The sequence below is a fragment of the Mesoplodon mirus genome, assembly GCF_964341445.2.
Source record: "Mesoplodon mirus genome assembly, chromosome: 1".
NCBI lineage: Eukaryota > Metazoa > Chordata > Mammalia > Artiodactyla > Ziphiidae > Mesoplodon > Mesoplodon mirus.
This window is the reverse complement of record NC_138976.1, coordinates 25,043,757-25,066,738: the sequence shown is the minus strand read 5'-3', so window position 1 is coordinate 25,066,738 and position 22,982 is coordinate 25,043,757. Positions and strand designations below refer to the sequence as shown.

At 47.8% G+C, this 22,982-nt stretch overlaps 1 protein-coding gene across 1 annotated transcript in view; it reads left to right on the top strand.

Moving 5' to 3' along the window:
* Positions 1–18,298, top strand: part of GABBR2 (gamma-aminobutyric acid type B receptor subunit 2) — a gene marked incomplete at its 5' end in the record, with an annotated part of 369,241 nt that extends 350,943 nt beyond the window's left edge. Inside the window, 6 exons of the mRNA XM_082619674.1 lie at positions 3,189–3,299; positions 5,573–5,797; positions 7,969–8,151; positions 8,549–8,678; positions 12,475–12,592; positions 15,238–18,298. Coding sequence (XP_082475800.1) covers positions 3,189–3,299; positions 5,573–5,797; positions 7,969–8,151; positions 8,549–8,678; positions 12,475–12,592; positions 15,238–15,403 — 933 coding nt within the window. The 3' untranslated portion in view covers positions 15,404–18,298. The remainder of the gene's footprint in view (positions 1–3,188; positions 3,300–5,572; positions 5,798–7,968; positions 8,152–8,548; positions 8,679–12,474; positions 12,593–15,237) is intronic.
* Between the last annotated feature and the right edge of the window lie 4,684 nt (positions 18,299–22,982).

Sequence of the window (22,982 nt, the reverse complement as noted above, 5' to 3'; positions counted from 1 at the left end):
CACACACATACACATGCATTCTTTTTCATATTCTTTTCCATTGTGGTTTATCCCAGGAGATTGGATATAGTTCCTTGTGCTATACAGTAGGACCTTGTTCTTATCCATTCTAAATGTCATAGTTTGCATCTACCAACCCCAAACTCCTAGTCCATCCCTCTCCCTCCCTCCCTTCCCCTTGGCAACCCCAAGTCTGATCTGTGTGTCTGTTTCTGTTTCATAGATGTTCATTTGTGTCATATTTTAGATCCCACATATAAGCGGTATCATGTGGTATTTGTCTTTCCCTTTCTGTCTTCACTTAGTATGATAATCTCTAGTTGCATCCATGTTGCTGCCAATGGCACTATTTCGTTCTTTTTCATGGCTGAGTAGTATTCCATTGTATATATGTACCACATCTTTATCCATTCATCTGTCAATGGACATTTAGGATGTTTCCATGTCATGGCTATTGTAAATAGTGCTGCTATGAACATAGGGGTGCATGTGTCTTTTTGAATTACAGTTTTGCCTGGGTATATGCCCAGGACTGGGACTGCTGGGTCATATGGTAGTTCTAGTTTTAGTTTTCTGAGGAACCTCCATACTCTTTTCCATAGTGGCTGCACCAACTGACATTGCCACAAGCAGTGTAGGAGGGTTCGCTTCTCTCCACACCCTCTCCAGCATGTGTTATTTGTAGACTTTTTTTTTAATCTTTGGCTGCGTTGGGTCTTCGTTGCTGCACATGGGCTTTCTCTAGTTGCAGTGAGTGGGAGCTATGCATTGTTGCGGTGCGCAGGCTTCTCGTTGCAGTGGCTTCTCTTGTTGCAGAGCACAGGCTCTAGGCGTACGGGCTTAGTTGCTCTGAGGCATGTGGGATCTTCCCGGACCAGGGCTCAAACCCGTGTTCCCTGCATTGGCAGGCAGATTCTTAACCGCTGCGCCACCAGGGAAGCCCCTAGACATTTTAGTGATGGCCATTCCGATCGGTGTGAGGTGGTACCTCACTGTAGTTTTGATTTGCATTTCTCTAATAATTAGTGATGTTGAGCATCTTTTCACGTGCCTATTGGCCATCTGTATGTTTTCTTTGGTAAGTGTCTGTTTAGGTCTTCTGCCCATTTTTGGATAGGTTTTTTGTTGTTGTTGAGTTGTATGAGCTGTTTGTATATTTTGGAGATTAAGCCCTTGTCGGTCACATCATTTGCAAACACCTTCTCCCAGTCCATAGGTTGTCTTTTTGATACCCCCATCCCCACCCAGCAGCATGCAGGATCTTGGTTCTCTGACCAGGGATTGAACCCACGTCCCTTGCAGTGGAAGCACGGAGTCTTAACCACTGGACCACCACAGAAGTCCCTGTCTTTTCAGGGGTTTTTTGTTTGTTGTGTTTTTTAAAATTAATTAATTAATTTATTTTTGGCTCCATTGGGTCTTCATTGCTGCGCACAGGCTTTCTCTAGTTGCGGCAAGCAGGGGTACTCGTTGCGGCGCACGGGCCTCTCACTGCAGTGGCTTCTCTTGTTGCAGAGCATGGGCTCTAGGAGCGCAGGCTTCAGTAGTTGTGGCTCAACGGCTCTAGAGTGCAGGCTCAGTAGTTGTGGCGCACGGGCTTAGTTGTTCCGCAGCATGTGGGATCTTCCCAGACCAGGGCTCAAACCCATGTCCCCTGCATTGGCAGGTGGATTCTTAACCACTGCACCACCAGGGAAATCCCTCTTTTCGTTTTTTTAATGGTTTCCTTTGCTATGCAAAAGCTTTTGAGTTTAATTAGGTCCCATTTGTTTATTTTTATTTCTACTGCTTTGGGAGACTGACCTAAGAAAACAACTGGTGTGATTTATGTCAGAGAATGTTTTGTCTGTGTTCTCTTCTAGGAGGTTTATGGTGTCATGTCTAACGTTTAAATCTTAAGCCATTTTGAGTTTTTTGTGTGTGCATGGTGTGAGGGTGTGTTCTAGCTTTATTGATTTACATGTGGCTGTCCAACTTTCACAGCACCATTTGCTGAAGAGACTTTTTCCCACTTTATATTTTTGCCTCCTTTGTCAAAGATTAATTGACTGCAGGTGTGTGGGTTTATTTCTGGGCTTGCTGAGGTCTTGAGATTGAAGGAGGAAGGGCTGATTCCAAGGCTGACTACAGACATGATAAGTAAATGCAACACATGGTCCTGGATTGGGTCCTTAAAGGACATTATTGGGCCAATTAGCAACATTAAAAAATAGGTAGTGTATTAGATAATATAATACTGTATCAATGTTAAATTTCCTGAATTTGGTAGGTATATGTGGTTATGTAAGAGAATATCCTGTTCTTAGGAAAAACATGCTAGATATTTAGGGGTGAAGAAGGGCCAGGATGTCTGCAACTTACTCTCAAATAGTTCATTAAAAAAATATACCTACAGTATATATTTTTTCACTCCCTTGTTGTCTTTTTCTCCTCTTGCCACCATCTGGCTGATTGCCTCCTGGAGTTTCTCAGTTCAAATTCCTGAGAGAGAAAACGGTGCTTGGGTTGGATCCTCTCCACCACCCCTCTCTGGGCAGAGCACTTTGCACTAGGAAACCTCATAGGTCCCTGACGAGCCTCGGATTGCCTACCTGAGGTCAGGTGCCCACTCCCTGTCCAATCAGTTCCGGCCCAGAGTGCATCATGTGGTACGTAACACAGCTGCCACCACTGCCACCACTACTCTCTCCATGGAGGTGGTGGGCAAGAAGATCTCCTTCCTTAAAGGGGTTTGGCAGGCCCCATGCTTGGTCTAGCCAGTAGATACTATCTCCCAACTACCTGAGTTAATTCCAGAGAAGGCCTCCACACCTAACTTTGTGCTTCATTCTCACCCTTACTCTTTTAACAAATGTTATAGAAAGATGCCTGCTCTGGGCCAGGTCTTGTGCTAGGTACTAGGGGCACAGAAGTGACCCAGTCCCTACTCCTGAGCTCTGACTCAAGCTGGAAATGCATGAAGAACTCAGATAACGGAAGGTCAGAGCTGAATCACGACCAACAAACAGAAGGCAGTCAACGCTGGTTGAGGCCTGAGTCCCATGGAACACAGAGATGGGGTCCAAAAGGCCTCCTGGATGGTAGCACTGGCTGTGGCTCATGGGAGGGAAAAGGGCTATGAAACAGGGACCTGGCTGCTGGGAGGGTGCCCAGTGCCATCCCTGGGTTTCTGTTTTCTCTTTGCACAGCCGGACCCGGCAGGACGGGACATCTCCATCCGCCCTCTCCTAGAGCACTGTGAGAACACCCACATGACCATCTGGCTTGGCATCGTCTATGCCTATAAGGGGCTTCTCATGGTAGGTGCAGAGCGGGAGGCAGAGTGGGGGAAATGCTTCTCTGTCAGAGCTCTCTCTCCTAAGCGCCTCCGTCAACATAAAAATAAACAGAGCCCCCAGGACTAAGCACTTGCTCTTTGCCAGTCTCGGTGCCTGGCACGTGTCATTTCAATCCCACAACAATCACATGAAATAGGTACAAATAATGTCCCCATTTCACTGTGAGTGTGCCTCCCAGCTGCCACTGTCCTGCTCCCTGACAGCAGTCTGTTGGTACCCAGCACACATTCACATCCTGTGGGAGATGAGTGGAGTCATCTCCATTTGGAGATGGGGGAAATCAGGCTCAGACAAGTAAAATGATTTGCCAAAGGCCGCCTGGTAACCTCCAACTTCCAAACCCAATACTCTTTCCACTCCATTCATCTGTTATACAAAGATCACATACCAAGCCCACCTCACACAACTGTGGAATTTCAAAGTTATGAAGGACTTGAAAGGGCAGTCCCTCCGACCTTATTCTGGGTTGACCCTTGAATCTTCTCTCCACATCCTGTGCAAACCATGCCTGCACCTACACCCTCCTCAGATCCTTCCACAGTGAAGTGAAGCCGCGATCGGCCTCTGTGGCAGAGAGGAGGCACACAGAGCCCCTGTGAGAGAGCAGGCGTCTGGATCACCCATCCAGCCCTGACGCACATCGCCAAGGGACCCCAGGCAGGCCATTTGGCCTTGCCTAGCCTCTGCTTCTTTCCCTCCAGGATGTGGAAAGCCACACCCAGCTGTGGGATTGAAGGCACCACACACAAAGGAACCAGCACGAAGCAAGCTTTCAACAGCGTGGTTTCCATCCCTCACTCAGTATCTGCTTCCTGGGCTTCTGGTTCCTATTTTAACTGGAATTAGAAAAAATAATAAATCAGTCTGTGAGATAACACACTTAAAGGAGAGAAAAACAACTATGGTTGTAAAAAATACCAATTACAAAATAATTATTAACTTACTCTTATAATAGATGTAACAGTTCACAAAATGCTTTCACATCCATCCTCTCATTTCATCTGGACAGAAGCCCTGTGAGATAGTGTAGGCCCTTGGGATGATGTTACATGGTTCGTGCAGGTGTTGGATGCCCCAGACTTCAGAGATAAGGCCAGAGGGAAAGGAAGCCTTTGTAGGACAGCCTCCTGGAGGGGCTGGACCATAGCCGAAGCTCCTGCAGCAGTCAGCAGCTGTGGTCAGCTCTCCCTCCTGCCCACACCACCATTCTACCCAGCATTCCATCTGCACTTTCTCTGCAGCCTGCCCTCCCCTCAGACAACACATGATAGCTAAACCCTCAACACCCTACTTTACATCACATTTGACTTCCACCCTATTCATTTCTGTTGGAAATGTATTGGTTAGGAGTAGAGCTGCAAGTGACAGAAAACCCACAATAACAGGAGTTTTTTAAAAAGATAATTGCCTTCTCAGGGAAGCAAAAGGGCTGGTGTGGAGGCTACTAGAATCTGAGCTCCTTGCATCTTGTCCTCCTCATCTTCATCATACAGCTTCCACATCATGGTCTAAAATGACTTTATGGTCTAAGATGGCTGCTCAAGCTCCAGCCATCACATTCCACTCCATCTGCTAGGAACGTGGAAGAGGAACAGCCTTCTCCTCTAAAGACACTTCCCAGAACTTGTACACACCACTTCCACCTACATGGCATTGTCTAGAACCCAGTCATATGCCACACCTAGCTTCAAGGACGGCTAGGAAATGTAGTCTCTCTACTCTGGGTGGCTCTGTGCATTGGAGGTCCCAGACACAGGGGCTCTGCCTGGTTTAACAGAAAAAAGACTAGCCTTAACTTCTAGAGACACAGTCGACTGTTGCCACCGTATTGCTCTGTGGCCTTGGGCAAGCCCCTTCCTCTCTTCTGGGCCTTCAGGTTCTCTGTGGAGCGAGGGCATGTGGTTGAGACTGTGTCTGAAGTTCTTTCCCACTGTGGCCTCCTGTGGGTCTGTGTGTGAACCAGTGGTGGAGGTGAAGGAGGACCAGACAGTGTAACACCCCAGTCTGCATTTCTTTGGGAGGACTCAACCCAGGGCCACAAGTGGAGACAGATTGTGGAGACAGATTATCCAGAAGACCTAGCCAGCAGCAAACCCCCAGCCTCCCTCCCCCCAAGCCCCCACTTCAGAGTAGCGGGGAGTAACAGAATAACCCTCAGTTCAGTAGCTTCTCAGAGCAGGAGTGTATGCCGCCATCTGGTAATGACCGTCTCCCTTTTCTGTTCACCGTTCCAGTTGTTCGGTTGTTTCTTAGCCTGGGAGACCCGAAACGTCAGCATCCCCGCCCTCAATGACAGCAAGTACATTGGGATGAGCGTCTACAACGTGGGGATCATGTGCATCATCGGGGCTGCTGTCTCCTTCCTGACCCGGGACCAGCCTAACGTACAGTTCTGCATTGTGGCCCTGGTCATCATCTTCTGCAGCACCATCACCCTCTGCCTGGTGTTTGTGCCAAAGGTACGGGGCAGGTGCAAGCAATCCCCCCACCCTCACCACCCTGGCGTCTGGCCTCTGACTCCATCACAAGGGCATTGCTGTGTTTCTCTCACTTTCTACAAGTTTTATACACTTTTTTTTTTTTTAATGATGAACACAATTCACATCACAGAAAGTTTGGAAAATGCAGAAAAGCAAAGAAAACAGATTTTTCAGAAATCTCACATAGTCCTGCCACTCGAAAATAATCACTGTTAATGTTTTGGTTTGGTTTTTTACTGTTAATATTTTTTTTTTTTCTTTTTTTGCGGTATGCGGGCCTCTCACTGTTGTGGCCTCCCCCGTTGCGGAGCACAGGCTCCGGACGCGCAGGCCCAGCGGCCATGGCTCACGGGCCCAGCCGCTCCGCGGCATATGGGATCCTCCCAGACCGGGGCACGAACCCGTATCCCCTGCATCGGCAGGCGGACTCTCAACCACTGCGCCACCAGGGAGGCCCACTGTTAATATTTTTGATGTGTTTCCTTCCAGCCTCTTTTTTAATGGTTTAGGGCACTGATGCTTTTTCAGATATAGCTGTAATTATAGCACATTTTGCAATTTGCCTTTTTAACTTAACTTTTGCCCTTTGTATCTTCCCACATTCATAACCATTGTTGAGGGGATGTTCCATAATTTACTCAACCACTTGATCCCTTACTGGTGAGCATTACAGTTGTTTCCAGACTTTTTATATTATAAATGAACTTTTTTTTCTACATAATACATTTTCCTTGTTTCCGATTATTCCCTTAAGGTAGAGTCACAGAAGTAGTATTAGTGGGTCAAAAGGAATAACCATCTTTAACAACCACTTATGTTTTTCATTCGTCTGAAGGGCTGACCTGAGAGATATTTTCCAAACATTATCCACCCAGCAGTGGGGAGGTGAATCAGAGGCCTTGACCCCTGTAGTAGGCTGATCCATGTAGAGGAAAACCTGACCTTGGTGGGTCTCAAGAGTAAAAGCAGGGCTTCCCTGGTGGCGCAGTGGTTGAGAGTCCGCCTGCCGATGCAGGGGACGCGGGTTCGTGCCCCGGTCCCGGAGGATCCCGCGTGCCGCGGAGCGGCTGGGCCCGCGAGCCATGGCCGCGGAGCCTGTGTGTCCGGGGCTAGTTGAGAAGTCATTGACCCAAGTTAGGGAGTGTCTGCCTTAGAGAAAGGGGAGAGGAGAGATCGCTGGGGGTCCCATGGCTCCTCCAGCCTCCTGGGCGCCCAGTCAGTCCCTAAGCAGTGTCAGTTCTGCTCTAGAACACCTCTGGCATACACTCCCTCCTTTAGTTGTCAACACTTTCCCAGGCTCCAGGCTCACACCACAGCTTCTCTGCCTGCATTCTGACTTCCTCTCCACCCTGTAAAAGATGCCAGATGATTCTAAGCCCAGCTCTGACGGGGACACTCTGCTTTGTCACCCTTCATAGCTCCTCATTGCCTTCCTGGCTCCAGGATCAAGTCCCCGACGCTGGGCTGGCTTTCACGACCACTGGATCTCCTTGTCTCCCCCAGAGAACTCTGTCCACCATTCAACTGCCCTTCTCTATAAGTGCCCTGAGCCCTAGGCCTCCCTGCATTTGCATATGCCATTTCTTCCCCCTGGACTTCCTTTACCCTCACCATCCTTCCAGACCCTCCACAGACTCCAGCCCAGGCCCAGAGCACCGTGGTGAGCACTCTGCCCTGGATGCCTCTAGCCTGGTAAAGATCTTTCCTCCATCCCTGCCCCTCACCTCTGAACCATAGGTCCTGGTGGACAGAGGCCGTGGCCATGGTTCTAACAAGCACAAGCCTTCACTTTCCTCCCATTGTCTTCACAGCTGTCACCTACAGCTGTTTATTTTCTACGTGGAGCTAGGCCTAAGGGGCCCTGGGTGGCCTCTGCAGGATAGCTGGGATGTGGGTGGAATCAGGATCAGGAGACCAGACATCTAGTGGCAAAGAAGAAAACCGAGACTCTGCAAGGGGAAGGGGGCTGCCCAAGGGCACACACAAATGAGGGACAGAAACAAGTCTGAGCCCAGGGCTCCAGACTCCCAGCCTGTGTCGTTCCTGGGGCCCCATGTTGCCTCCAGCGCAGGACCCGCTGGAAGCAGCTGGATGGGCATGGGAGGAAGGGCCCCAGGGTCCTCTTTTCAGCCCCACCTTTGTCCTTTCAGCTCATCACTCTGAGAACAAACCCAGACGCAGCAACTCAGAACAGACGATTCCAGTTCACTCAGAATCAGAAGAAAGAAGATTCTAAAACCTCCACCTCAGTCACCAGCGTGAACCAAGCAAGCACGTCCCGCCTAGAGGGCCTGCAGTCAGAAAACCATCGCCTGCGAATGAAGATCACAGAGGTACCTCCCACAGCACTGGTCGCCAGGGCCCCATCCTCCCATTTGAGTCCCTCTGCCCTGTGCAGGGACTTTCCGGGCTGCCACTCCCCACCACGTCCCCTCTAGAGCATCCCCACATCATGGCTGTGCAGTCCCATCTACCGTCGTTATGGCTGCAAGAACCGGGAGGAACATGAACTAGACAGAGATGGTTTGTCAGAATCTGACAGGAGTTTATTACCCACCTGGCCCAGGCTCTGGGGTCCATCAATGCCCGATTCAAGACATCCTCAGAAAGAAAGGAGTTCTTAAAGATTTGTGATTATACTAGTGAGTTGGGAAAACTCAGTTTTCCACCTGGGGCCAGGGCAGGGGCTGGGCCGGGGCCTCTGACTCAGCTGGAGCCTTTGTTTTCTAGCTGGACAAAGACTTGGAAGAGGTCACCATGCAGCTGCAGGACACACCAGAAAAGACCACCTACATTAAACAGAACCACTACCAAGAACTCAATGACATCCTCAACCTGGGGAACTTCACTGAGAGCACAGGTAAGAGGAGGTGGGACCCCTGGGTATGAGACACCAGCTGTCCATTTTACAGATGAAGAAACTGAGGCTCAGAGAGGTGGGTGGGGCAGGTCTGAAGTCACACAAGCCAAGCTGGAGTATCTGGAACCCACGTCTTCTGAGCGCAGTTCAGTGTTTGTTTGGAGCCCCACCTGGGGATCCACCTATGCACGGGGCTTCTTTTTCTCAGTCCCTTGGGCTCCAGTTCCATGTGTACCCCACATGGCCAGCATTCCCAGCGTTCTGACTGGGGGCACATTGTTCTTAGTGAATAATGTACTCATACTTCTTCCAACATTTCACAGTTTCAAACACATCTCATCAACGTACAGGAAAGGAATGGTCAGTAAGATGACATGACGTTCGATCCCACCAACCACCTGGGAAATAACACAGTCCGTTTTTTGCCTACATTTAGGCAAAATTTAAAAAAGATTACCAGTGTTGATAAGAGCGTATGGAAATGGACACTCTCCTGCCATGTTTTGGAAGTCGGTCTGGCACTCTCCAAATATCTGATGTTAAGCCTCTTGACTAGCAATTCCCCTAGTGGGAGGCTTCCCCTTGGAAATAACCCCACAGGATCAAAGGTGTAGACACACCGTGCTTATCATAACACTACTTGTAGGCGAGAAAAGCTGGAATTAACTTACATGTTCGTCAGTTGGAGTGGTTTCGTGAATTCTGATACAGCAAAACAAGGCATATAATAGTTATTAAAAAGTGAGGTGCATCTCTTTGTACAGATATGGAAAGATCTCTAAATGAGAAAAGCAGTACGAAGACAAGCATTATGATACACACAATATGCACACACATGTATGTGTATGTGTGTGTGTGTGTAAGTGCATTTTTTAAAAGGTCTGGTAGAACAAACACCAGATTGTTAACAGTATCCACCTGTGGGAAAGGGACAATATGTGTGGAGAGTGGGTGAGAAGGGATTCTTTTATGTTTCATTTTATATACTTCTCTACTGTTTGCATCTTGTCATTAGCATATATTCATTAATTTTATAAAATTTGTTTAAATCAATGAAAAATCTTTAGTTTCTTTTATTCTTATTACAAAAGAATTATTATATAATTCTTATTATATTAGATGTTGATTGTTTAAAAATGTCTAGATTCAGATAAGTAACAAGGAAACTGAAAGAATAAAAATTATTCCTGATTATTTTAGTATCTAGTAAAGGTGGGCATTTCAAATTAGTGGAGAAAAATGAATTATTCAATAAATTTCATTGGGATAAATGGGTAGCCATCTGGAAAAGAATAAAGTTAGATCTTTACCTCACAACTTACACAAAAATAAATTCCAGATGGATAAAAGATTTAAATATAAAAAGTGAAAACCATGAATGTACTAGAAGAAACCACAGGAGAATTTCTTTTGTAATCTCAGCAGGAGGGAAACCTTTTCAGTTTGATGCAAAACAGAGAAACCATTAAAAAAAAGTTGATTAATTTAAATACAAAAGAAATTTTGTTAACAATGTGAAAGCCATCATAAGTACAGTCAAAAAATCAAACAACAAACTAAGCCAAAAAATATTATCTCAGGTAATAAGCTTATTCCCTTATATAAAAAGAAATTATATGTAATTGTATACAAAGTATATATAACTATATACAGACTAATAAGAAAAAGACCAACAAACCAAAAGAAAAATGGGCAAAAGAGAGTTCTCATTAAAGGAAATACAAGTGGTTCTTATGTTTATGAAAAGATGCTCAGTCTCCCTCCTAATTAAAGGAATGCAAATTAATTTGCACTGAAGTACCATTTTTACCTATAAGACTAACAAAGATCAGAGATCAAAAAGTTGCTGAGAGTGGGAGGCAACAGGTGGCGAAACACTGCTGCCTGAAATAGAAATTGTTATGACCCAGCAACTCCAATTTGGGAATTTATCTTAAGGATACACAGTCAACTCTCATTACTCACGGTAATCGTGTTCTACAAAGTCCCTGTGAACCGTGAATTCCTAGGGGAGACACAGGGTTAGGTTCCTGCAAGCCTCTCCCAGGTGGACATTTTCATCAACTGATCAATACATAATTTTGTTTTATGTGTGTTTCTACTGGAAGACACCTTGTCTAATATACATTGTTGATTCATTAACACTGAACTCATAGCCAACAGCACTGTAACTCATATCTGAACGACACATCTAACACACATTTTCTCCATCTGGCACATCACAGCTTAGGAGAACAATGGATAGCACTTCAGCACTAGGCTTGGGAGCCATTTTAAACAGCAAAAGCACCAACACAACGCACAAAAATGTGAAAAACGTAGTACTTCATAGACCACAATAAGGATACTTACTTATTTATGAGAGGTAAAACAAGAAGGCAGAGCCTTGTTCAACCTCAGCTGGGAGAGCAACTCAGATTTTTGATGCTTTGTGTGTGTTACTGAATGACAGTGAAAGCACCATGAGTATTGACTCTGGGGTTACAAATAAATTTTAGCAAGTAGGCGAGTTCATAAACACAGAATCTATGAATGAAGAGGATTGACTGTATTCACATGGATGCAAAATGACACACATATAAGGTTGCCCTAACCCTAACCCTGCAGCAGAAAAAGAAAACACCCATACTTTTTTTTTTAATATAAATTTATTTATTTTTGGCTGTGTTGGGTCTTAGTTGTTGCGCATGGGCTTTCTCTAGTTGCGGCGAGTGGGGGTACTCTTCATTGTGGTGCACAGGCTTCTCGTTGCAGTGGCTTCTCTTGTTGTGGAGCATGGGCTCTAGGCACACGGGCTTCAGTAGTAGTGGCTCGAGGGCTCTAGAGCACAGGCTGGGTAGTTGTGGCGCACGGGCTTAGCTGCTCTGCGGCATGTGGGATTCCTGGACCAGGGCTTGAACCCATGTCCCCTGCATTGGCAGGCAGATTCTTAACCACTGTGCCACCAGGGAAGCCCAACACCCATACTCTTTTCCAAACCAAATGAATCCAGATCTCTTAGGTGGGGGCCATGTTTTTATATTTCATATTTCTTTAGTTCTCTCCAGGTGGTTCTGAAGCACAAAGATGGTTGAGAGCATCATGTTTTGTGGCTACACAGTATTTCTGTGAATGGAGGCCCCATATGTACATATTAGTATGAAACTAATCCATTATTACCTGACAATTCGGGTTAGTTTCAACTTTCTGATATTGTAAACAATGTGGATTTGAACATCTTGTGTATATTTTCACAAACATCCTTAATTATTTCTTTGGGATAGTTCCTGAAAGTGGAAATTCTGGGTAAAAGACATACTTTTTTATAGTGTTCGATGCTTATTGACAGTACCTGCCAGAAAGATTATGCCAGTTTATACTCCCACCAGCAGTTTACTATTATTATTCTTTTCAGACTTAGCAATCTTATGGAAAATATACCTTGCAGTTCTTTTTTTTCTTTGTCATTATATTCCTAATGCACCCGTGAAAAGGACCTTCATATTAGAACCTCTCATTTCTAAGTTATGTTGCCTACATTGGCCGACTCGATTCCCTTTTTTTCTTGGAGAAAGGGAGGTCCCACGGCACACCATCCACATCCCCAGCACGCCACTTCCATCCCTGAACAGGGGCTTCTTGGCTCCCTGCCTTGGTCTCAGGAGAGCGGCTCAGGGACCATGGCTTAGAGAACACAAAGGGAAGATGGGCTCTTCTGCATTCTCTCTCCTTGGGCAGTATCCTAAAAATGACTGCATTGTTGATTTTTAAAAATTAAGTTAACAGAATTATTGCAGTATTGTTGTTTTGCATTCAGATGGGGGAAAGGCCACTTTAAAAAACCACCTCGATCAAAATCCCCAGCTACAGTGGAACACGACAGAGCCCTCTCGAACATGCAAAGATCCTATAGAAGATATAAACTCCCCAGAACAGTAAGTACCTTCTCCTTCACAATTACTGCCAAGACTACATTCCTCCTACACAAGAGTTTACATTGGGCACCGTGTTTTCACATGCATTACTTTATTTGAACTCTACAGTAATCTCATGATGCAGGTCAAATTACACTGCTTATTTTACACATAAGAAGACTAATATTCAAAGAGGGGAGGTGACTTGCCAAAGCTTACCAGTTGCTAAATGCAGGAGATGATAGGATTTGAACTTGAGTCTCTCCAACATCAAATCCCATGTTCTCTGCCTTTGTTACATATAAAATGAATACATTTACTTAACACCAATTTACTGAGACCTACTGTGTATCAAGCACAGCACTGAAGAAAACAGACAAAAACCCTTCCCTTCATGGAGTTTACATTCTATCTGGGAAGACAATAACTTAACAAAAAGGCAAAACCTAGTATGTTAAATGATAGGTGCTTTGGAGAAAAACTAAGCAGGGAAGGAGTTAGGGAGTATAATTTTACACAGGGAGGTCAGAGCAAACTTGGTGAGGTGACATCTAAGCAAGCTTTGTCCATCTCCAGTAGCTTTGTCCCCACTGGCAATTTTTAGTTCTTCCCAGTTTACAGCGGATTAGAAGCAGCAATTAGAAATGTCAACTCTGAAACTTGTTCCCTGGGAAGTGACAAGGGGAGAGGAACCATCAAAGGGAGCCCAATCACCAACTGCAGTGTCATTTGGGGCCATTTAGTCTTAGAGCTAGTAGCCTCTCAACCCAATTAGCTCCAGGGCCTCACAGCTGACAGTCCAGTATAATTACTGATGGTTACATGGCATTCATCAGTGGTCTACCTATTAGTCCCTGCAGTACAGTGCAAGCACCTTGAGGGTAAGGTTTAAGTCCTTCCTATGTCCCTTGGACTGAACACAGCTTTCAGCACTGAGTAGGTTTTTGACAATGAATTAATGAAAAGGCAAACAGGATCCCAGCAGACAGCAGAATGTGTGGCTCTGACAACCACAAACAGATGCCCACCCTGCCCGGGATGCTCAGACAGAACACCCTTTCCCAGGTCAAGTTCATTCTTCAGCTCCCCATTTTCCTGGACTCTGCCAACACCAATGACATTACACAAGCTCAACTTTAACTTCCAAATGAAGTCTCCAACACACTAATCTCTCATGAGCACCTGAGACGGGTCTCTTGGGAGAAGCCCTTCTGGCCAGCAGGTCCTTAGGGAGTGGGGGCAGCACTGCATCTGTCCCCACCCATCTCAGAACCCCACCAAGGCATACACCCCGGTGGGCTGAGGCAGCCTCCCTGAGCTGATTTGCCACCCCACAAAGCACTGTGGTTCAACAGAAGAAGCAAGAGTCACACCTTGCCCAGTTCTGGTTGCTTCTGTGAGCCAGTTACAAAAACTCTGTACTCTTCTCTCATCTTTATAATGGGAACAGCAGTGCTGCTTTTGCCTATTGGTTTTTGTGAAGGTCTCGGGGTTTTCCCACCTGAGTGGCCAGGCCTGGGGGACACAGGAGGCCTAAGAGTGCAGGGAATGCAAACTTCCCAGATGCAGTGGGAAACTGCACGAAACACAGCCGAGCAGGGGAGCAGTGGCCTGGGCACATCCGCCAAAGCAGCCGTCACAACAAATAAGGTGATTTACTCTCCCGCCTGCTGGTCGTGAGGACTGATGAGAAGGCAAGCGGAAGGGTGTGGCGGTGAGCAGGTAGTCAGAAGGCTGCTCCCTTTTCACTCCGCTCCTCCATCAGTCCTGTTTACCCAGCCCCTGACTCAGCCCGGCCTCAGATTTTTTTCTGGCTGCCTTTCTGGGAATTTACCAGAAATTCCATGTTCTGGGGGCATAGAGAAGGAAGGAGCTCACTCTCTGAGGGGGTTAGCACAAAAACGATGACATTTAAACTGGATCTTAAAGGGAAAGCAGTCATCAGATGGGAAAGCAGAGGAAGAGCTATCTAGGCTGGGGAACCAGCATGTGCAGAGGCATGGAAGATTGCCCATAAGCAGGGTTTTAGGGGAAACTAGCCACCAGAGGGTAAGGTTTTCGGGGAGAGGGGGTAGAAGGTTCACCTGGAGAATGTGACAAGAGGCAGATCTTGGGGAGCCCTGAATGCCCCATCCCAGTGTTGGAGAGAAAACGCTAGTCACCAGAGAAGCCAAAAGACCAGGAAGGAACCTTTTGGAATTGGCCCAGCAAGAGGGACTGAGGTCCTGGACAAGAGATGGTGGCAGAGAAGCCAATAAGGAAGAACAGAGCAGCTGAGAAGCCTTTCAGGGATGGAACCCAAAGCCAAGGCCATTCGGGGACTGGCAAGAGTAGCGAATGAGAGCTGTCTGGGTTTGCAGCAAAGCCCTGTTCAAAGGGCAAGGCCTTATTCTTAAAAATCACTGGAAGCTCAAGAAGCCTGCCTCCTCCTTGCTGCCGTTGCTCTGGTTATTCCCGAGGCAGCAGCTGGCACAGGCAGGCCTGCATTAAACACCTGCCAGATGGGTGAGTGGTTAGATGACAGGATGGACAGATCTTGGATTCAGAGAGAAGTTAGCTTCTTAGCACCACCATCAGCTTCTTAGCCAAAGCGACTCCAAGGGCCTTCCTGGTGAGCAGCCCACTAGCCTTCACTAACACCCCCCTTCCTTCTCTCCCTGCCACAGCATCCAGCGCCGGCTGTCCCTCCAGCTCCCCATCCTCCACCACGCCTACCTCCCGTCCATTGGAGGCGTGGACGCCAGCTGTGTCAGCCCCTGCGTCAGCCCCACCGCCAGCCCCCGCCACAGACACGTGCCACCCTCCTTCCGAGTTATGGTCTCGGGCCTGTGAGGGCGGGAGGCCTGGGGCCGGGGCCTCCCCCGCGACGGAACCACACGGAGCAGAGGCATCTGCTACAGGAACCCTGTCAGCTCTGGCCGCGGAGAAGCTGGCACCATGGCTGGCCTTGCGGGACTGCTCGGATGGCACGGAGTGCACAGGATGGGGGGCACTTGGCACCTGACCTTGCGCCTTATTTGTGAAGTTTTCATCCTTTCACAAAGAAGAGGAATGAAAATGACTTCTTCCTTAATGTCTGCAAAGGAGGAGGAGCTAGGATATTTGAAACTTGGCAAAAAAAAAAAATCCTAGACAAGGAGAAAGTCACTAGAACTCCAGCTAGAAGTCACTGAGTGGCCCTGAGCAGCCTTGAGAAGAGGCGAGGGGCTTCTGGAGAAACAGCCTCTGCCTCTGCACACATGCCACCGGCTGTGGCCCCCCAGGCCAGCCCTTCTCCCATCTGGAGAAGGAGGTGGGCAGGGCAGCCAGGCTCCCAGCTGCCAGTCCAGCCAACCCCAGCCTTCCTGGAACAGGGAGTCTACAGGGAGGGCAGCCGGGCACAGCTCTGCGGGCCGAGGGCTGGGGTACCGGAGCAGGCTGACTCGCATGCCTCCCGGTGGGACCTTACTCTCTGATAAATGCCACACATTAATACAATAACACCCATTCCGGGACCGTGGGGATTTAGGGCACGTCACTGCAGACACGCTCTGCAGCATTCACCCACAGTCGGCCATGCACCCACCACGTCAGCCATGTCCTTGTGTTCGTATCAGGTGTTCCCTGTAATAAGGGGGGCACCCGAGCTAATCATAGAATGTCTGTTCCCAGCAAACACGATAAAGAAAGATTGTGCACTTTAACCTCTCTCATCAGGGCCCAAGGGCTGGCTGGGGTTTTGTTTTGTTTTTTTCCACTGACTTTGTTTCTGACCAAAGTGAATCGGGGGCATCTGCTAGAAGATATCCCTGTAGTCGTGGGGAGAGAGTTGCTAGCTGAGGGCTTCCCTTAACTTCCAGAAGGCAGCCTTCATTGGGACAAGCCAGCAAGCTCTGCCCTTGGGGGTCCCAGGGGTGATCAATCAGCACACTGATTCTCATTCATAAGATCACTCTTCCCTTTTAAACGAACCCCAAAGAGCACTGGCCTGGGAGTCACAAAGACCTGGGTTCAAGCCCTTGTTCCACTGCTAACTCCCTCCATGACCTTGCGCAAGTCACTTGTGTCTCTCTGAGCCTCAGTTTCCCCTCTCTAACAAATTGGGGTTGAAATAACACCTGTCCTGCCCTACCTCACAGGGTCACTCTGAAGATCAAAACTTGATCTCATCCAGGAAAGCTTCATACCAAACAGTGAAGCGGCCCTGACCCATGAGGTATCAGGATGACCATGACCTGCAGCCCTCAGGACAGACAGGGCTGTGGCCCAGAGAAGCTCCCAGCACAGCCCTCTACCAGTATCCACCTGGCTGGAGAGAGGTGGATCCCGATGATTTCTGTGACATTCCTGGGACAGGTTCATTTGCTAAAGAAAGGCCTGAATGACAATGTCCCGGACATCTGCACAACTGAGCAGTCGCTCAACTCCCTAAAGAAACCTAATGGCAGCTTCAACAGGCAGGCAATAATCTCTTCCCAGACCACTGAAGTCAGGAACACAGTGTTGTCACCACCAGGGTTTGACAAAAGGGCCCATGGGAATCTTACCATCACCAACATTTCAAAACACCCTATTTCACGTAGCATAGAGTTCCCCTCCCCTCCCCCAAAGAGAGGTTATGGAGGTACTGTAGCTTTTAGGGGGAAAAAAAATGTTAACACATCACAGGTCAAGTTGAAGTCACTGTCTGTTTAGGCACTACAAATCGGTGTTGTCACTCACTGTGTATTACAGTATTTACTTGCTTTCTTGATTTCACCAAACCAGATTTAATTTAAAGGACCACATCAATTTTTCAAAGGGAAAGAAACAATTCATTGTACATAATGTATACACACACACAAAAACAATACCTGTAGAAATATTAATCCAGCATAGCAGGAAAGAAAAAAAGAAACAAAAGTACGGACAGTCGGAGGTGAGTGTGTGCATCTGTGACCCACTGTGACTCCTGAGCGTGCACAGTCTTCTAGGTTAACCCACACAGTACATTCTCTGTCTTAATGATACTGTAGGTTCACCTGTTTTTTTTTAATTTCCCCACAAATAACAAGACCCACAGAAGTGACTCTAGCTATTTAACAGTTCTGTCCTTTTATATGCAGCAAACACACCATACACTTCCGAAGAGGCTTCAGCCTGAAGGTGTTTTCCAATGATGTTAGTGCACAAACGCTTTAAATTAGACTGGAACTGCCAGAATCAAATGTAAATGAGGAATTTCTCGTACCCCTATTGCATGGTATCAATTTTTAATAAATTGTTGCAAATTTGTTTTTATGAATAAAAGGAAGAAAACTGTTGTCTTTAATGCCTACTCTTCCCAAAATGCAGGTCAAATCAGGCCATATTCTCCTGCTAAGAAACTCAGGGAAAGGCTCTGGGGGTGCCTGCTCAGCATGGTCCCTTCCTTCAGAAGCTGCCTTCCCCTGGCTTCTGCAGGCAGTAACAGAAGCAGCCTGTTACCATGTGGTGATAGATCCAGGGGTGAGAACCTGACCTGAGCTGGGCCAGTAACTCCCTTCCCCTTGCAGAGAAATTAGCCACAGAAGAGAAAAATGAAGCCAGCACAGAGAAGGATCAAGAGATGGGTCCTAATGGTATCCAAGCACCGGGTCAGCTGTTCCTGAAAGCCAGCAGCACCCTCGTCTTTCCCGTGCTGGGATGTTCAGACCTTCCTCAGATTCTCAGTTCTCCCAATAAATCACCCTTTTTGCCTTGGTTAGTTCAAGTTCAGTTCCCATCAGTTGCAACCAAAAGGTTCCTGACCAGTCTAGAACGCTCACTGCCTCCCCAGGCCTGCCTCCCCGCCTCCCCAGCCCCGAGTCCAGGCCATGACAGCCTGTGGAGACTTGGTCTCATGCTCCTTCCAGACTCATCACCCTCCTCCCCTGGACGCTATAGACTGTTTGCACTTCCTCCACTGCACTGGGCCCTCAACCTGCAGCTCCATCTCAGGTCCACCCCATCCTTCAACGTCCCATCCAAAACCACCTCTTAGTTCCCCCGACTTGAAATCCTCTCTTCCACTGTCCCTCTCTCACCACACCGGGTAAAGGCTCACACTGGCCCTTCCTCTCCACCCCAGACAATGAGCTCCCCAAGGATGGGAGTCACATCTACTTCCTCGATGTCCTACCCAGCATCAGGCCCTCCCACTGGCTCAGAACAGTCCTTGATGAGGCTTTTGCAGAGTTGAACATTTTGGCTGAGGCATGTCCATACTGGTTTCCGGGTCTGGAAGACAGAGCAAGGCCAGAGTGGCCAAAATAGGGCAGGGAGGCCTGAAGCCATGTGACTAGGTGTGAGCCCCAGATATGGGGGGCTGGACCCACAGACTTCACTAGAAGGCTGGACCCAGTCTAGAGTTTCCTAGTACACAGGGTCCTCAGTGGTGAGCCTGCTGAGGAAAAGGGCTCCTGAATACTGACCACCTCTTAGACAGCCCTCCTATGGGATACAGGATGTTCAAGGGTGGGGAACAGGTCCAGCAAGGTAAGGAGCTTACCCAAGGTCACCTAGTGAGTCATGGCAAGGGCAGAACAGAACCAGGATCCTGATTGGTCTTCCTTCTCGACCTGACCGAGACTCACAGAAATTAAGAGCTAAGAAGGAACTTTGGGGTCATCTTGTCCAACCCCTCACTTTACAGGTGGGGCAAGTGAGGCCCAGTGACAGGAGCCAAGGTCGACCTGAAGGTCCTGAGAGGACAGGCACGGAACCTGGATTTCCTGGCTTTAAGATCCAGCTCCTTCCTCACGTTTAACCCAGAACCACAGGCAGAACAACCACAGCAGGGAGACATTTCTCCACCACCTCAGGTTCTTGAGAAATCTTCCTATTTTCCCACTAAATATGGAATCAACTGATAAAAAATTTGGTCTTTCCTCTGAGCACGTCTGAAAAAGAGAAATGCCCACAGGGCTGAAATGCTCATCACCATCATCAGTAGAGTTCTTCATGCCTTGCTTGGCCTTGGGGAACAGGTTTGTGGTAACAGAAGTCGAAAGGAAAGGACCCAAGAGCAGCAGGCGCTTAATTCTTTCACATAGGGTTCTCTTTGTCTTCCTTTGGTTATGACTGGCTTATTTCTGAGGTAAAACTAAAATAAAAAATATTTCCCAGCCTCAAAGCGAGGCAATCTGGAGTTAAAGCCCTTTGAGAAAGTGCTGCTTGGTGGTCTCCTCACCCTGTGCTGTGCAGATAACCCTGGGATCTGCTCTGAAGGAAGACGGGAAGAGGTTTCTAGAAACAGGTAACCTGGGGCACCAGCCAGAGCCCTGACTTTCCAGGCAGTTCCCCACGCTCAGCAGTCTCCTCTCTACAGGGATCCTCCTGGGACCTGACTCTAGAGGCTCAGAAGCCAGTGACACAGAGAGGAGGTGGTGTTGGGTTAAAACAAGAAAAAAAAAAATCTGGTCACTGGCTGCTCTGCCGGTCCATCCCGTTCCTGCCCCTCCCCTGGCAGCACAGCCCTGCTTGTTACGGGAGGAGAGGGACCTATGGGAGGGCATCTGGAGGGACCATCCTTGCTCCCATCCCTACACACAGGGAGTGGCTCAAAGATGTGCTCATTACCTAAGCCCAGCCAATCAGAGCCCTTCCAGGGTTTTGGCGAGTTTTCAGGAGGTCTCAAACCTTGCCCTCCAACCAGAGAGAAATGAAAAGAGAGAAACTGAGCTCTGGTGACACCATTTGGGCTCAAGAATCAGCAATCCCTAAAGACACATCTGCCCTTGAGCTTCTCAGTTTTCAGCTAATATTATACATCTCTTTTTCTGCTTACAGAGTAGGGTTTCCATCACTTAGAACAAAAAGAAATCTGTGGGAATCAGGGGGTTCCACATGAGGGCTCCTTGTTGTCTGAAACCTTTGAGAATTCTGCCCTCTTCCCTTCCCCTAGCTTTGAGGAGACATTAGAGAAATAGTTCCCTGTTCCCACACACACCACTGAGCAGGGAGAGTGGGTAAGGGGCATGGGGGCCTTAGAAGCCTCAGGAGGCTAAAGAAGGGTCAGTGGGCCAGGCTGTGTAGCCCCAGGAAGGGCTCTGCGTCTGTTCCATGCTCTCTGCCCTTGTCCCCTGCCTGTGCCCCACCTCCCTGTCTGGGTCACACCTTACTTGGCCCTGAGGAGCAGGGTTTGTGAGGTCCTGGGCAGTAAATGATTAACATATTCTCTTGAAGAGAAAATGAGTCCCCACCTCACCTCCACCCCATGCCCGAAACCCCTGCCAAGTCCCATAGGCTCAGTCATGCCTGGTCTGAACTTGTGTGGTCCTGGGTGGGTACTGCCTGGACATTACTATTCACCACCTGGTTCCTCCAGGTCCCAATTTCAGGAGCCCCAAGCCCCCAGTGAGGCATCCACTGAGCCCCTGCTCTTCGTCAGGGCCTGTGCTGGGCACCAGGAAACAACAGTGAACAGGACACAGGTCTCACGAAGCTCACAGAGTAACAGGGGAACAGACGCATAAAGAAGAAACGATGACAGCATATGACAAGCACCCAGCTCAGAATGCGGAGCCAGAGGATGCTTCCTGGCGGGGGGTGGAGGGGGTAACCTTCATACAGGGCTGGCTTTATGAGCATATGACCGGTATAGTTGCTTCCAAGAGTCCCATACTTAGCTTAATGTTCTCCTGTCGTTTTAAAATTCTTAATAACTTTTGAACAAGAGGCCCAGCATTTTCATTTTATACTGCACCCCACACATTATGTAGCCAGTTCTATACCTAGACCTGAAGATGAGAAGGAGCTAGCCAGCAAGAGACAGAAGGAAGAAGAAGGCATGGGGTGGGAACTGGCAGTCCAACTCCTGGAGAATGCACACACCTGCTGGAGCTGCCCCGCTGCCCCCCGTCCCCCTCCCCAGGCCAACTGGGTTGTCCCATGTTAATCATTTACACTGGAATCCATGTGGCCTCAGATCCCTGAAGGTTCAGACAGCATTCATCCTGTCTGTGTATGATGACATGGGTCATAGATCAAAACCTTCGATCTGGGTGCGGATTTCTACTCCCCCACTTATCTGGCTATGTGGCTTCAGATGATTCACTCAACCTCTCTGTGCTTCTGGTTCCACATCTGTAAAATGGGCATGACATTTCACCCAGGGGCTCATGTAGGTGAAAGTGCTTTGTAAGCACTGAGCTGATATTTGTTCTATTCCCAGACAAGAGGAATGTAAAGTGAAGAGCTTCGATAGGTGCAGGGGGCAGCCCACAGTCATCTAACTCCCTAACAACAGAATGCATTTTGGGAAGGAAATTGTTAGGGAGACTATCTTGACAAGCTGTGGGGGAGAAAAGGTGAGATTCTGAAGACAAGGCTTAAAAAGAGACAGGGGAACAGCTCTGTTTGAAAGGACTAGAAAGTTGGGAGTGGAAGGAGAGAGAAAGGTGAGAGAGGAAGGGGGTAGAGTGGCTGAAAGACTTGGAAGAACAGAAACATCAAACATCTGATGTCAAATCATTTGTGTTGCTATAAAATAAACCCTCTTCTTCCCTTCACTTCACTCCCTCCCGCAAAATATCCCTAAACCTTCAGTAATGTTTACTATACAAGCAAAAGTCTCGTGGGTTTTAGCAGAAATGAAAGAAAAGGACAAATTCTATGTTTGGATGGAAGCCAAAGTGGGGATGAAAGAAGATGCAGAAGGGAAAATATGCTCCCTACACAAGTAGGAACAGGGAGCCAGAGGTGAGCACGAGTACAAGGTCCGTGGAAATCCACAGAAGCACCGGAAAAGGCGATGGCCTTTTCCAGAGCCAGGTATGGGAAAAATGGGAAGTTTGGATTAATCCCCTCTAGATCTCGCCAGGCAGCATGATACTTGCTGGCATCTAGGTTACATAAGTAACAGGAAACATTTTATCCCTTAGAGCCATAAGTCTCAAAGATCCTGACTGCAAAGGTAGAAATGCTATAAAGCAAGAGCAGTAACACCATGGTCAACTGGATCACAAAATAAAGTCCACAAACAAACCTTTGGGAGGGTGTAAAATTGGAGAAGCTGCCAGCCTGTAGACTGGCGGTGCTGAAGAGCTGTCAGCTCAGCCGGCTCTGCACTCGAGGTCATGGCTACTCTCTCTGCTCTGGTCCACCACGCCCACAGGAGAGGTAGAGCCCTGTGCCAAGAGGAAAAACATTCGCTTTCCCTCCACCTGAATTCCAATGCCAAAGACCTAGGGCAGTGTTTGAAACCACAGGGTTATGTTTTAAGATGCAGCGCTGACTTAAATTGTTTTTATAAAGCAAGTTACCTAAATACATTCAAACTAGACGTAAACTCATGCTTATATCCTTCATATAAAAGCCAAACAAATTTATAACTTGAATGCAAAGAAAATGACAAAACCAATAAAAACATCTTAACAACACTGATTTAAAGGGATAGATGACGTTTTGCTGAAAAATAAGTTGCAGCTCATAA